Here is an 11,594-nt window from a genome sequence, read left to right as displayed (position 1 = left end):
TTTCCCTATGTGCAGGGCATTGCAGTAGCTTAGGTATGCATGGTTACGGCCACTCATATAGTGACATTTAGCTGCTAGTTTTTATAACCATGGTTTCCTAAGCTACCCCAATGCCCTGCACATGGGGTAAGTGACGTATCTAATCAGAAGAACTTTACTACATTTCTAATTGGAGGGATTTGCTAATATTATTATTACACCTACTACGTATTGGGATAGGATCTTGGAGATGGGAATACCCCTTTAAATTATAGTTTACGTCTGTCTCGCCCTTCAGAATAAAAGTGAAGATTTGTTCTTAAAGGGATAAGGCTTTGATTAGCTATGTTGCTTACCCCATGTGCAGGGCACTGCAGTAGCATAGGGTTACAACCACTAGCAACTAACTGTCACTGCATGAGTGGTCGTAACAATGGATACCTAATCTACTGCATAGGGTAAACGACATAGCTAATCAGAAGAACTGTTCTGGAGATACTTGCTAATATTATTACACGTACTACACATGGGAATAGGATCTTGGTGATGGGAATACCCCGCTAAAGCTCAGCTGATGCTTTGTTACTAAAGCGCTGCCCGAATGCCTCAAACGACAGGACTGAACTGGATGACTCCATATTTGCCCGATGTCATCCAGTCCGTCTCCGCCGCCGTCAGCCGCTCTCCGACCCCAGCTGGCAGCCCGACCTGCACATCGGCCTTCAGGGTTCTGATGCTGCACAATGGGGCCGGGTGAAAGGACCGGAGCGCCTGAGAGAAGGGCGCGGTGAAGTCCCACTTCCGGTCCCCAGTAAGTTTCCTGTAGTTTAAGTCCCCTTTAAATAAGACTAAATCGGATTTCTGTAGCTCTGTGTACAAGTCCGGGGCCACCTCCGCCATGGTGCAGAACTCGTGGGGCAGGGTCCAGAAGAGGTGCTGGTGGTAGACCCAGCACCCCTTCTTCAGGTTGTCCTTCCAGGTTTGGCCACACTTTGACATCCACCTGTTGTTGACGGCCGTGCACTGCTGAACCGTCCAGTCGAAGTCGCGCTTCGTGGTGTCCGAGACGAACCATGGCATGACCTTCCCGTGGAAATGAACCTCCGTGGCCAAGTTCAGCGACAGCATGGCGTCTGCCATGACCAAATCCGTGACCAACTCAAAGCCGGCGTTATCCAGAACGATGTCCACTCTTGTTCTCGACTCCGCATTCCCGTCTCTGCTCTTCCACAGGATGTTCCAGAGGGAATTCATATCGTCCACCAGGATGAATCCCCGAGAGTCGCCCAGGGATGACAGCACGCTGCTCCGCTGGGAGTTGTCCTGACCCCCCGATATGGAGAGGTCACACTTGTTTCCCCACAGAGACACCTAAGAGAGAAGAACAGAGACTTATTACAGGGGTGTGAGGTGCTAATCAGGACGGGGCCACTAATACGCCTGCTGACAGGGCCCCTGCTACACAGCTGTGTCCTACACTAAAAGAGGTGCATGCTGGGGGAAAGAGAGGAGAAAAGAGAGGAGAAAAGAGAGGAGAAAAGAGAGGAGAAAAGAGAGGAGAAAAGAGAGGAGAAAAGAGAGGAGAAAAGAGAGGAGAAAAGAGAGGAGAAAAGAGAGGAGAAAAGAGAGGAGAAAAGAGAGGAGAAAAGAGAGGAGAAAAGAGAGGAGAAAAGAGAGGAGAAAAGAGAGGAGAAAAGAGAGGAGAAAAGAGAGGAGAAAAGAGAGGAGAAAAGAGAGGAGAAAAGAGAGGAGAAAAGAGAGGAGAAAAGAGAGGAGAAAAGAGAGGAGAAAAGAGAGGAGAAAAGAGGAGAAAAGAGAGGAGAAAAGAGAGGAGAAAAGAGAGGAGAAAAGAGAGGAGAAAAGAGAGGAGAAAAGAGAGGAGAAAAGAGAGGAGAAAAGAGAGGAGAAAAGAGAGGAGAAAAGAGAGGAGAAAAGAGAGGAGAAAAGAGAGGAGAAAAGAGAGGAGAAAAGAGAGGAGAAAAGAGAGGAGAAAAGAGAGGAGAAAAGAGAGGAGAAAAGAGAGAAAGAAAATGAGAGGGAGAGTGAGAAAAAGGAGACAGAAGAGGGGAAGGAGGGAGAAAAAGAAAAAAAGAGAAAAAGAAAAATAAGAGGGGGAGAGAGAAAGGAGATAGAAAAAGAAAAGGGGGGAGAGACAGGAAAAAAAAGAATGAAAGGGAAAAAGAAAGAGATACAGAAAGTGATAAAGAGAGAGAAGAGGGGGAAAAGAGGGGAAGGAGAAAGAGGGAGAAAAAGAGAAGATGGGGCGAGAAAGTGAGGTGTCCACCAGACAATAAAACCCTGAAGTAATAAATAATCTAACAGATTACTCAGTATGAGAAGTGACTGGTAGCGAAGTGAGCTAAAAAACAAAATTTTTTTTCAAATTCATGCATAAAAAAGTTGATAAAAATGAGAGTAATAATTTACAGCTCCCTCCCGGACAGTAATGTACAAATACACAAAGAAAACAGCTAAGTAAGTGAAAGAAAATAAATGTTTGTTTGCTGGAATGCAGGGAGAAAAAATAGAAAAAATATGGTTATTAAAGGGATTATCCACTATTTAAACATAGGGTTAGGTGATGAACATCAGATCCAAGGGGGCTGACATGTAACATGGCGGCGGCCACAGGTCACAGTGTACAGCGCAGAAGCAGCATTGCGCCACACACTGAGTAGTGGCCGTTCTCGGGTACTGCAGCTCACTTTCAATAGGAGCTGCAGCACCTGCAGGACGGGCAGAGAGCACCCACCTGCAGCAGCTTGTAGATCTCACTCCGGACGTCATCATTACTCAGACCGTTTATATTCCCTTTTATCTCCTGAAGATGGGCGCACAGAGCCATCACTGCTTGTTGGGACTGAAAGAAGCTTTCATTCTTCACATCGCTGAAGACGTCATATTCAGATATCGGGGGGCTGAGTCAAAACGAAAAAAAAAAAATGTTAGGTCATATGTTTACGGTAACTGACACAATGATAACATTCAGCCGGTCTGATGCCACCACTAGGGGGAGCTGGCTATACAAATTTTACATGCTCAGCGCTCCCTCTAGTGGTGTCTGCAGGCAGCCAGAATTTTATCATTTAACTGTACGGTTCTCACCTCAACAACATGCCTTCCTGAATTCTGCGATACAGATAACACTCCACATACAGCCAGGGAGATCGGAACCAGCTCGGCTCTTCGTCGTTGCCCACAAGTGTCTTCTGGTAGTCCAGGTACTGATTCCAGATCTGGGTGTCCGGCTGCTCGTCTGTCAGCGGCAGGATGGGCTTGTTTGTCTGCAATTCGTTCCGTAGTTTGGAAAAGAAAGACAAAGCCTTTTTCTCTGCCTCCATGCCTTCCTGAAAAGAAGACCATCACTGAATGGCTGTTCTGTAATGTCCTCCAGCAAAATCAGCTGATCGCCCCGGGTTCAACTTTTGAAAGGGGGTGACTCCGATGATAAGAGGAGCGGACTGACTGCACTGGGCAGTTCTGTCTGCTTTTTAACAAAGCCCAGTATATCACTTTGAGAATGATGTTACCTTGCCATTACCAGAGAGCAGTACATTAAGGGGCTCAGACTACAGTGGTACACTTAAAGGGGTTGTCCAGTTACACAAAGACCTGCACAACATGTGTCTAGCCCCTCCCTCGCATGTGTGTCCGCCCCTAGCTCCTCCCTCCCTCGCATGTCTGTGTCCGCCCCTAGCCCCTCCCTCGCATGTCTGTGTCCGCCCCTAACCCCTCCCTCGCAAGTCTGTGTCCGCCCCTAACCCCTCCCTCGCAAGTCTGTGTCCGCCCCTAACCCCTCCCTCGCAAGTCTGTGTCCGCCCCTAACCCCTCCCTCGCAAGTCTGTGTCCGCCCCTAACCCCTCCCTCGCAAGTCTGTGTCCGCCCCTAACCCCTCCCTCGCAAGTCTGTGTCCGCCCCTAACCCCTCCCTCGCAAGTCTGTGTCCGCCCCTAACCCCTCCCTCGCAAGTCTGTGTCCGCCCCTAACCCCTCCCTCGCAAGTCTGTGTCCGCCCCTAACCCCTCCCTCGCAAGTCTGTGTCCGCCCCTAACCCCTCCCTCGCAAGTCTGTGTCCGCCCCTAACCCCTCCCTCGCAAGTCTGTGTCCGCCCCTAGCTCCTCCCTCCCTCGCAAGTCTGTGTCCGCCCCTAGCTCCTCCCTCCCTCGCAAGTCTGTGTCCGCCCCTAGCTCCTCCCTCCCTCGCAAGTCTGTGTCCGCCCCTAGCTCCTCCCTCCCTCGCAAGTCTGTGTCCGCCCCTAGCTCCTCCCTCCCTCGCAAGTCTGTGTCCGCCCCTAGCTCCTCCCTCCCTCGCAAGTCTGTGTCCGCCCCTAGCTCCTCCCTCCCTCGCATGTCTGTGTCCGCCCCTAGCTCCTCCCTCCCTCGCAAGTCTGTGTCCGCCCCTAGCTCCTCCCTCCCTCGCAAGTCTGTGTCCGCCCCTAGCTCCTCCCTCCCTCGCAAGTCTGTGTCCGCCCCTAGCTCCTCCCTCCCTCGCAAGTCTGTGTTCGCCCCTAGCTCCTCCCTCCCTCGCAAGTCTGTGTCCGCCCCTAGCTCCTCCCTCGAATGTCTGTGCCCGCCCCTGGCGCCTCCCTCGAATGTCTGTGTCCGCCCCTGGCGCCTCCCTCGAATGTCTGTGTCCGCCCCTGGCGCCTCCCTCGAATGTCTGTGTCCGCCCCTGGCGCCTCCCTCGAATGTCTGTGTCCGCCCCTAACCCCTCCCTCGAATGTCTGTGTCCGCCCCTAACCCCTCCCTCGAATGTCTGTGTCCGCCCCTAACCCCTCCCTCGCAAGTCTGTGTCCGCCCCTAACCCCTCCCTCGCAAGTCTGTGTCCGCCCCTAACCCCTCCCTCGCAAGTCTGTGTCCGCCCCTAGCTCCTCCCTCCCTCGCAAGTCTGTGTCCGCCCCTAGCTCCTCCCTCCCTCGCAAGTCTGTGTCCGCCCCTAGCGCCTCCCTCCCTCGCAAGTCTGTGTCCGCCCCTAGCGCCTCCCTCCCTCGCAAGTCTGTGTCCGCCCCTAGCGCCTCCCTCGAATGTCTGTGTCCGCCCCTAGCGCCTCCCTCGAATGTCTGTGTCCGCCCCTGGCGCCTCCCTCGAATGTCTGTGTCCGCCCCGGCGCCTCCCTCGAATCACTGTGTCCGCCCCGGCGCCTCCCTCGAATCACTGTGTCCGCCCTTGGCGCCTCCCTCGAATGTCTGTGTCCGCCCCTGGCGCCTCCCTCCCTCGCAAGTCTGTGTCCGCCCCTGGCGCCTCCCTCGCAAGTCTGTGTCCGCCCCTGGCGCCTCCCTCGAATGTCTGTGCCCGCCTCTGGCGCCTCCCTCGAATGTCTGTGCCCGCCCCTGGCGCCTCCCTCGAATGTCTGTGCCCGCCCCTGGCGCCTCCCTCGAATGTCTGTGCCCGCCCCTGGCGCCTCCCTCGAATGTCTGTGCCCGCCCCTGGCTCCTCCCTAGAGTGTCTGTGCCCGCCCCTGGCTCCTCCCTAGAGTGTCTGTGCCCGCCCCTGGCTCCTCCCTAGAGTGTCTGTGCCCGCCCCTGGCTCCTCCCTAGAGTGTCTGTGCCCGCCCCTGGCTCCTCCCTAGAGTGTCTGTGCCCGCCCCTGGCTCCTCCCTAGAGTGTCTGTGCCCGCCCCTGGCTCCTCCCTAGAGTGTCTGTGCCCGCCCCTGGCTCCTCCCTAGAGTGTCTGTGCCCGCCCCTGGCTCCTCCCTAGAGTGTCTGTGCCCGCCCCTGGCTCCTCCCTAGAGTGTCTGTGCCCGCCCCTGGCTCCTCCCTAGAATGTCTGTGCCCGCCCCTGGCTCCTCCCTAGAATGTCTGTGCCCGCCCCTGGCTCCTCCCTAGAATGTCTGTGCCCGCCCCTGGCTCCTCCCTAGAATGTCTGTGCCCGCCCCTGGCTCCTCCCTAGAATGTCTGTGCCCGCCCCTGGCTCCTCCCTAGAATGTCTGTGCCCGCCCCTGGCTCCTCCCTAGAATGTCTGTGCCCGCCCCTAGCTCCTCCCTAGAATGTCTGTGCCCGCCCCTAGCTCCTCCCTAGAATGTCTGTGCCCGCCCCTAGCTCCTCCCTAGAATGTCTGTGCCCGCCTCTAGCTCCTCCCTAGAATGTCTGTGCCCGCCTCTAGCTCCTCCCTAGAATGTCTGTGCCCGCCTCTAGCTCCTCCCTAGAATGTCTGTGCCCGCCTCTAGCTCCTCCCTAGAATGTCTGTGCCCGCCTCTAGCTCCTCCCTAGAATGTCTGTGCCCGCCTCTAGCTCCTCCCTAGAATGTCTGTGCCCGCCTCTAGCTCCTCCCTAGAATGTCTGTGCCCGCCTCTAGCTCCTCCCTAGAATGTCTGTGCCCGCCTCTAGCTCCTCCCTAGAATGTCTGTGCCCGCCTCTAGCTCCTCCCTAGAATGTCTGTGCCCGCCTCTAGCTCCTCCCTAGAATGTCTGTGCCCGCCTCTAGCTCCTCCCTAGAATGTCTGTGCCCGCCTCTAGCTCCTCCCTAGAATGTCTGTGCCCGCCTCTAGCTCCTCCCTAGAATGTCTGTGCCCGCCTCTAGCTCCTCCCTAGAATGTCTGTGCCCGCCTCTAGCTCCTCCCTAGAATGTCTGTGCCCGCCTCTAGCTCCTCCCTAGAATGTCTGTGCCCGCCTCTAGCTCCTCCCTAGAATGTCTGTGCCCGCCTCTAGCTCCTCCCTAGAATGTCTGTGCCCGCCTCTAGCTCCTCCCTAGAATGTCTGTGCCCGCCTCTGGCTCCTCCCTAGAATGTCTGTGCCCGCCTCTGGCTCCTCCCTAGAATGTCTGTGCCCGCCTCTGGCTCCTCCCTAGAATGTCTGTGCCCGCCTCTGGCTCCTCCCTAGAATGTCTGTGCCCGCCTCTGGCTCCTCCCTAGAATGTCTGTGCCCGCCTCTGGCTCCTCCCTAGAATGTCTGTGCCCGCCTCTGGCTCCTCCCTAGAATGTCTGTGCCCGCCTCTGGCTCCTCCCTAGAATGTCTGTGCCCGCCTCTGGCTCCTCCCTAGAATGTCTGTGCCCGCCTCTGGCTCCTCCCTAGAATGTCTGTGCCCGCCTCTGGCTCCTCCCTAGAATGTCTGTGTCTGCCTCTAGCTCCTCCCTAGAATGTCTGTGTCTGCCTCTAGCTCCTCCCTAGAATGTCTGTGTCCGCCTCTAGCTCCTCTCTAGAATGTCTGTGTCCGCCTCTAGCTCCTCTCTAGAATGTCTGTGTCTGCCTCTAGCTCTTCTCTAGATTGTCTGTGTCTGCCTATAGCTCCTCCCTAGAATGTCTGTGTCTGCCTCTAGCTCCTCCCTGGAATGTTTGTCTGCCTCTAGCTCCTCCCTAGAATGTCTGTGTCTGCCTCTAGCTCCTCCCTAGAATGTCTGTGTCCGCCTCTAGCTCCTCCCTAGAATGTCTGTGTCTGCCTCTAGCTCCTCCCTGGAATGTTTGTCTGCCTCTAGCTCCTCCCTAGAATGTCTGTGTCCGCCTATAGCTCCTCCGTAGAATGTCTGTCTGCCTCTAGCTCCTCCCTGGAATGTTTGTCTGCCTCTAGCTCCTCCCTAGAATGTCTGTGTCTGCCTCTAGCTCCTCCCTAGAATGTCTGTGCCCGCCTCTAGCTCCTCCCTAGAATGTCTGTGCCCGCCTCTGGCTCCTCCCTAGAATGTCTGTGCCCGCCTCTGGCTCCTCCCTAGAATGTCTGTGTCTGCCTCTAGCTCCTCCCTAGAATGTCTGTGTCTGCCTCTAGCTCCTCCCTAGAATGTCTGTGTCCGCCTCTAGCTCCTCTCTAGAATGTCTGTGTCCGCCTCTAGCTCCTCTCTAGAATGTCTGTGTCTGCCTCTAGCTCTTCTCTAGATTGTCTGTGTCTGCCTATAGCTCCTCCCTAGAATGTCTGTGTCTGCCTCTAGCTCCTCCCTGGAATGTTTGTCTGCCTCTAGCTCCTCCCTAGAATGTCTGTGTCTGCCTCTAGCTCCTCCCTAGAATGTCTGTGTCCGCCTCTAGCTCCTCCCTAGAATGTCTGTGTCTGCCTCTAGCTCCTCCCTGGAATGTTTGTCTGCCTCTAGCTCCTCCCTAGAATGTCTGTGTCCGCCTATAGCTCCTCCGTAGAATGTCTGTCTGCCTCTAGCTCCTCCCTGGAATGTTTGTCTGCCTCTAGCTCCTCCCTAGAATGTCTGTGTCCGCCTCTAGCTCCTCCCTAGAATGTCTGTGTCTGCCTCTAGCTCCTCCCTGGAATGTTTGTCTGCCTCTAGCTCCTCCCTAGAATGTCTGTGTCCGCCTCTAGCTCCTCCCTAGAATGTCTGTGTCTGCCTCTAGCTCCTCCCTGGAATGTTTGTCTGCCTCTAGCTCCTCCCTAGAATGTCTGTGTCTGCCTCTAGCTCCTCCCTAGAATGTCTGTGTCCGCCTATAGCTCCTCCCTAGAATGTCTGTGTCTGCCTCTAGCTCCTCCCTGGAATGTTTGTCTGCCTCTAGCTCCTCCCTAGAATGTCTGTGTCTGCCTCTAGCTCCTCCCTAGAATGTCTGTGTCCGCCTCTAGCTCCTCCCTAGAATGTCTGTGTCCGCCTCTAGCTCCTCCCTAGAATGTCTGTGTCTGCCTCTAGCTCCTCCCTAGAATGTCTGTGTCCGCCTCTAGCTCCTCCCTAGAATGTCTGTGTCTGCCTCTAGCTCCTCCCTAGAATGTCTGTGTCTGCCTCTAGCTCCTCCCTAGAATGTCTGTGTCCGCCTCTAGCTCCTCCCTGGAATGTCTGTCTGTCTCTAGCTCGTGTCTCCCAGCCTATCCCAGGAATGTCACCTCAAATCCTCTACTAAATGTGATTTACGGCGCTGCCACTCACCTCGCCATGAGCTTCCAAGAACTTATTTTTATTCCGATGTACAGTGTCTATCACCTTGGTTAGAATCTGTGGCAGCCGGTCTTTAACTGTGTAGTAAGCAAAAGACCTGAAAAATAAGAAAAATAACTTATATACCATTTATTAAAAATAGGATTGTTATGTGCATTGACCATTTTTTGTCCCCATCATGAGCAGGAAAAAGAATCTCACTCCGGAGGAGCTGGTGTGTCCATATTGTAAATGAAGTGGCCACTGATTGTTAATGGGAACTGCATATAATAATTAAAGGGGTTGTCCAGTCTATGTGACAGCGTGCACAGTGTGCGCTGTCAGGATTCTCCGGTATGTGATTTGCATACTTCCGGCCACATTCCGACTAGACGTGTTCGGCCGTGCACATCTAGTCGGTATGTGACCGCATATATGAACCATCAACGGAGAATCCAGACAGGGCGCAGTGTGCACGCTGTGAGGATTCAAAAGTCTACAGTCATAGATATAGAAGTCCAAACCTGGACAACCCCTTTAATTTTCGCTGTGATGGCCCTGCAGGGAAACTGAACACTTGTAAGGTTCCCCCAGAGCTGATCACTAGAGGCTCATACAGAACAGCACCTTGTGATCATCTTCCTTGCAAAGATGAGAGCGCAAAATCCCCCCAACTGTAACCACATGGCTGCAATTCTTTCCCCCCTTACAACCAATTAAAGGGGCATTTTATATTTTTACATGGCTGCCAACAATAATAGTTTAATAAAAAGAAGCAATAATTCTGAAATTGTGGTTATAGGATCAGTCAGATGGGGTTTTGCAATTTCCTGAATGCTGGAGACAGGGAACTACATGCCCTGATCTACCACGGATTGTGCAAGTTGTATGACGGTTCGCTGAAGAAGACACACACCCTTCAAATTTGGCAGAGAGCGGGCAGGGAGTCTCCATCTTGTTGGTTTACTGGGCGTATCGTCTGGGCAAGAAGAAACATGACGTTAACAGAACGTTTGTTAGATTATTATCTGCTAAACAGAAGCCCCACTATGAGAAAATGTGACGTTACTGCAAAACAGTGACGTTACTGCAAAGCTGCGACATTGCTACAAAACAGCGACATTGCTACAAAACAGCAATGTTACTGCAAAGCTGCGACATTGCTACAAAACAGCGATGTTAGTGCAAAGCTGCGACGTTACTGCAAAGCTACTGCAAAGCTGCGACATTGCTACAAAACAGCGACGTTACTACAAAACAGCGACGTTACTGCAAAGCTGTGAAATTGCTACAAAACAGCGACGTTACTGCAAAGCTGCGACATTGCTACAAAACAGCAACGTTACTGCAAAGCTGCGACATTGCTACAAAACAGCGACGTTACTGCAAAGCTGCGACATTGCTACAAAACAGCGACGTTACTGCAAAGCTGCGACATTGCTACAAAACAGTGACGTTACTGCAAAGCTGCGACATTGCTACAAAACAGCGACGTTACTACAAAACAGCGACACTGCTACAAAACAGCGACGTTACTACAAAGCTGCGAAATTGCTACAAAACAGCGACGTTACTGCAAAGCTGCGAAATTGCTACAAAACAGCGACGTTACTGCAAAGCTGCGACGTTACTACGTACACAAAACTGAGAAGGAAAAATGGTGGAATTCTGGAAGTCACAGGATATTTCCATTTTTTGATTATTTGCAGATCAATAACCTGTCTCTATCTTGTGATTTCCAGAATTTTCCTTCTCGGTGTTGCACTTTCAATGTTGAGTAGAGCATATATCCAGGAGATTTCATATATACTGTGAGCACAACCAGACACAGCCCCAGCCAAAGAGCACCCCCATAAGCAGAGGCAGATCCCCCGTGCACTGTGCTAGTCAGAGTCCCCTTATACCTTGTGCCAAACTGGGTATTTCTATACCAGATTGCCTCCATATACAGTCCTGCCACAGTGCCCCCATATAGAGTTCTTACACAGATGGACCCCATATGTAGTCCTCACAGAGTGACACCATGCACAATCCTGTCACAATGCCCCCCATGTAGCTATTCCAGCGTTCCCATATACAGTCCACACACAGAGTGCCCCCCATATACAGTCCACACACAGAGTGCCCCCCATATACAGTCCACACACAGAGTGCCCCCATATACAGTCCACACACAGAGTGCCCCCCATATACAGTCCACACACAGAGTGCCCCCCATATACAGTCCACACACAGAGTGCCCCCCATATACAGTCCACACACAGAGTGCCCCCCATATACAGTCCACACGCAGAGTGCCCCCATATACAGTCTTCACGCAGAGTGCCCCCATATACAGTCCATACACAGAGTGCCCCCATATACAGTCCTCACGCAGAGTGCCCCCATATACAGTGCATCCATGCAGGCCCCTTTCTTACACAGAGTGCCCCCATATAAAGTCCTTACACAGAGTGCCCCCATATACAGTGCAGCCATGCAGGCTCCTTCCTTACACAGAGTGCCCCCATATACAGTGCAGTCCATGCAGGCTCCTTCCTTACAGAGAGTGCCCCCATATACAGTGCAGTCCATGCAGGCTCCTTCCTTACAGAGAGTGCCCCCATATACAGTGCAGCCATGCAGGCTCCTTCCTTACACCCGGGCTCACAGATAACGACCACAGTCACAGTGTACAGAGTAGCAGTGAGGCGCCGTCATACATATCCCTCCGCGGCTCAGACCTCTCTCCTCCGGCTCAGCCGACACTACAGCAGCTGCAGGTGGCGGAGCCCAGACCTAGCTTCCTCTCCCCTACCGCACATTCGCCGATCGTACTGTAATTACTACTATAATATTTCCTCTGATTCGGA

The 11,594-nt window shown here is 53.2% G+C and overlaps 1 protein-coding gene across 6 annotated transcripts; it reads right to left on the bottom strand.

The window, feature by feature from the left end:
* Window positions 1–242: 242 nt before the first annotated feature.
* On the bottom strand, window positions 243–11,556 carry ARMT1 (acidic residue methyltransferase 1). Of its 6 annotated transcripts, none has more exons than XM_073649970.1 (6): window positions 11,334–11,475; window positions 9,659–9,721; window positions 8,755–8,860; window positions 3,085–3,326; window positions 2,732–2,897; window positions 243–1,350 (listed from the first exon to the last, which is right to left on the bottom strand). In XM_073649970.1, exons 2-6 carry the CDS (start codon window positions 9,694–9,696, stop codon window positions 586–588), a joined length of 1,317 nt encoding a protein of 438 aa, XP_073506071.1. In that variant the 5' UTR covers window positions 9,697–9,721; window positions 11,334–11,475; the 3' UTR covers window positions 243–585. The 6 variants fall into 6 exon arrangements, with proteins under 6 accessions (XP_073506071.1, XP_073506072.1, XP_073506073.1 ...); XM_073649971.1 differs by having other exon boundaries at window positions 11,393–11,467; XM_073649972.1 differs by lacking the exon at window positions 11,334–11,475 and adding an exon at window positions 11,286–11,308.
* Between the last annotated feature and the right edge of the window lie 38 nt (window positions 11,557–11,594).

The sequence above is a fragment of the Phyllobates terribilis genome, unplaced genomic scaffold (genome assembly GCF_046119375.1).
Source record: "Phyllobates terribilis strain yellow unplaced genomic scaffold, ASM4611937v1 Scaffold_10__3_contigs__length_209671492, whole genome shotgun sequence".
NCBI lineage: Eukaryota > Metazoa > Chordata > Amphibia > Anura > Dendrobatidae > Phyllobates > Phyllobates terribilis.
Note: the sequence above shows the minus strand (reverse complement) of the source record. Positions and strands in the feature narration are given on the sequence as shown.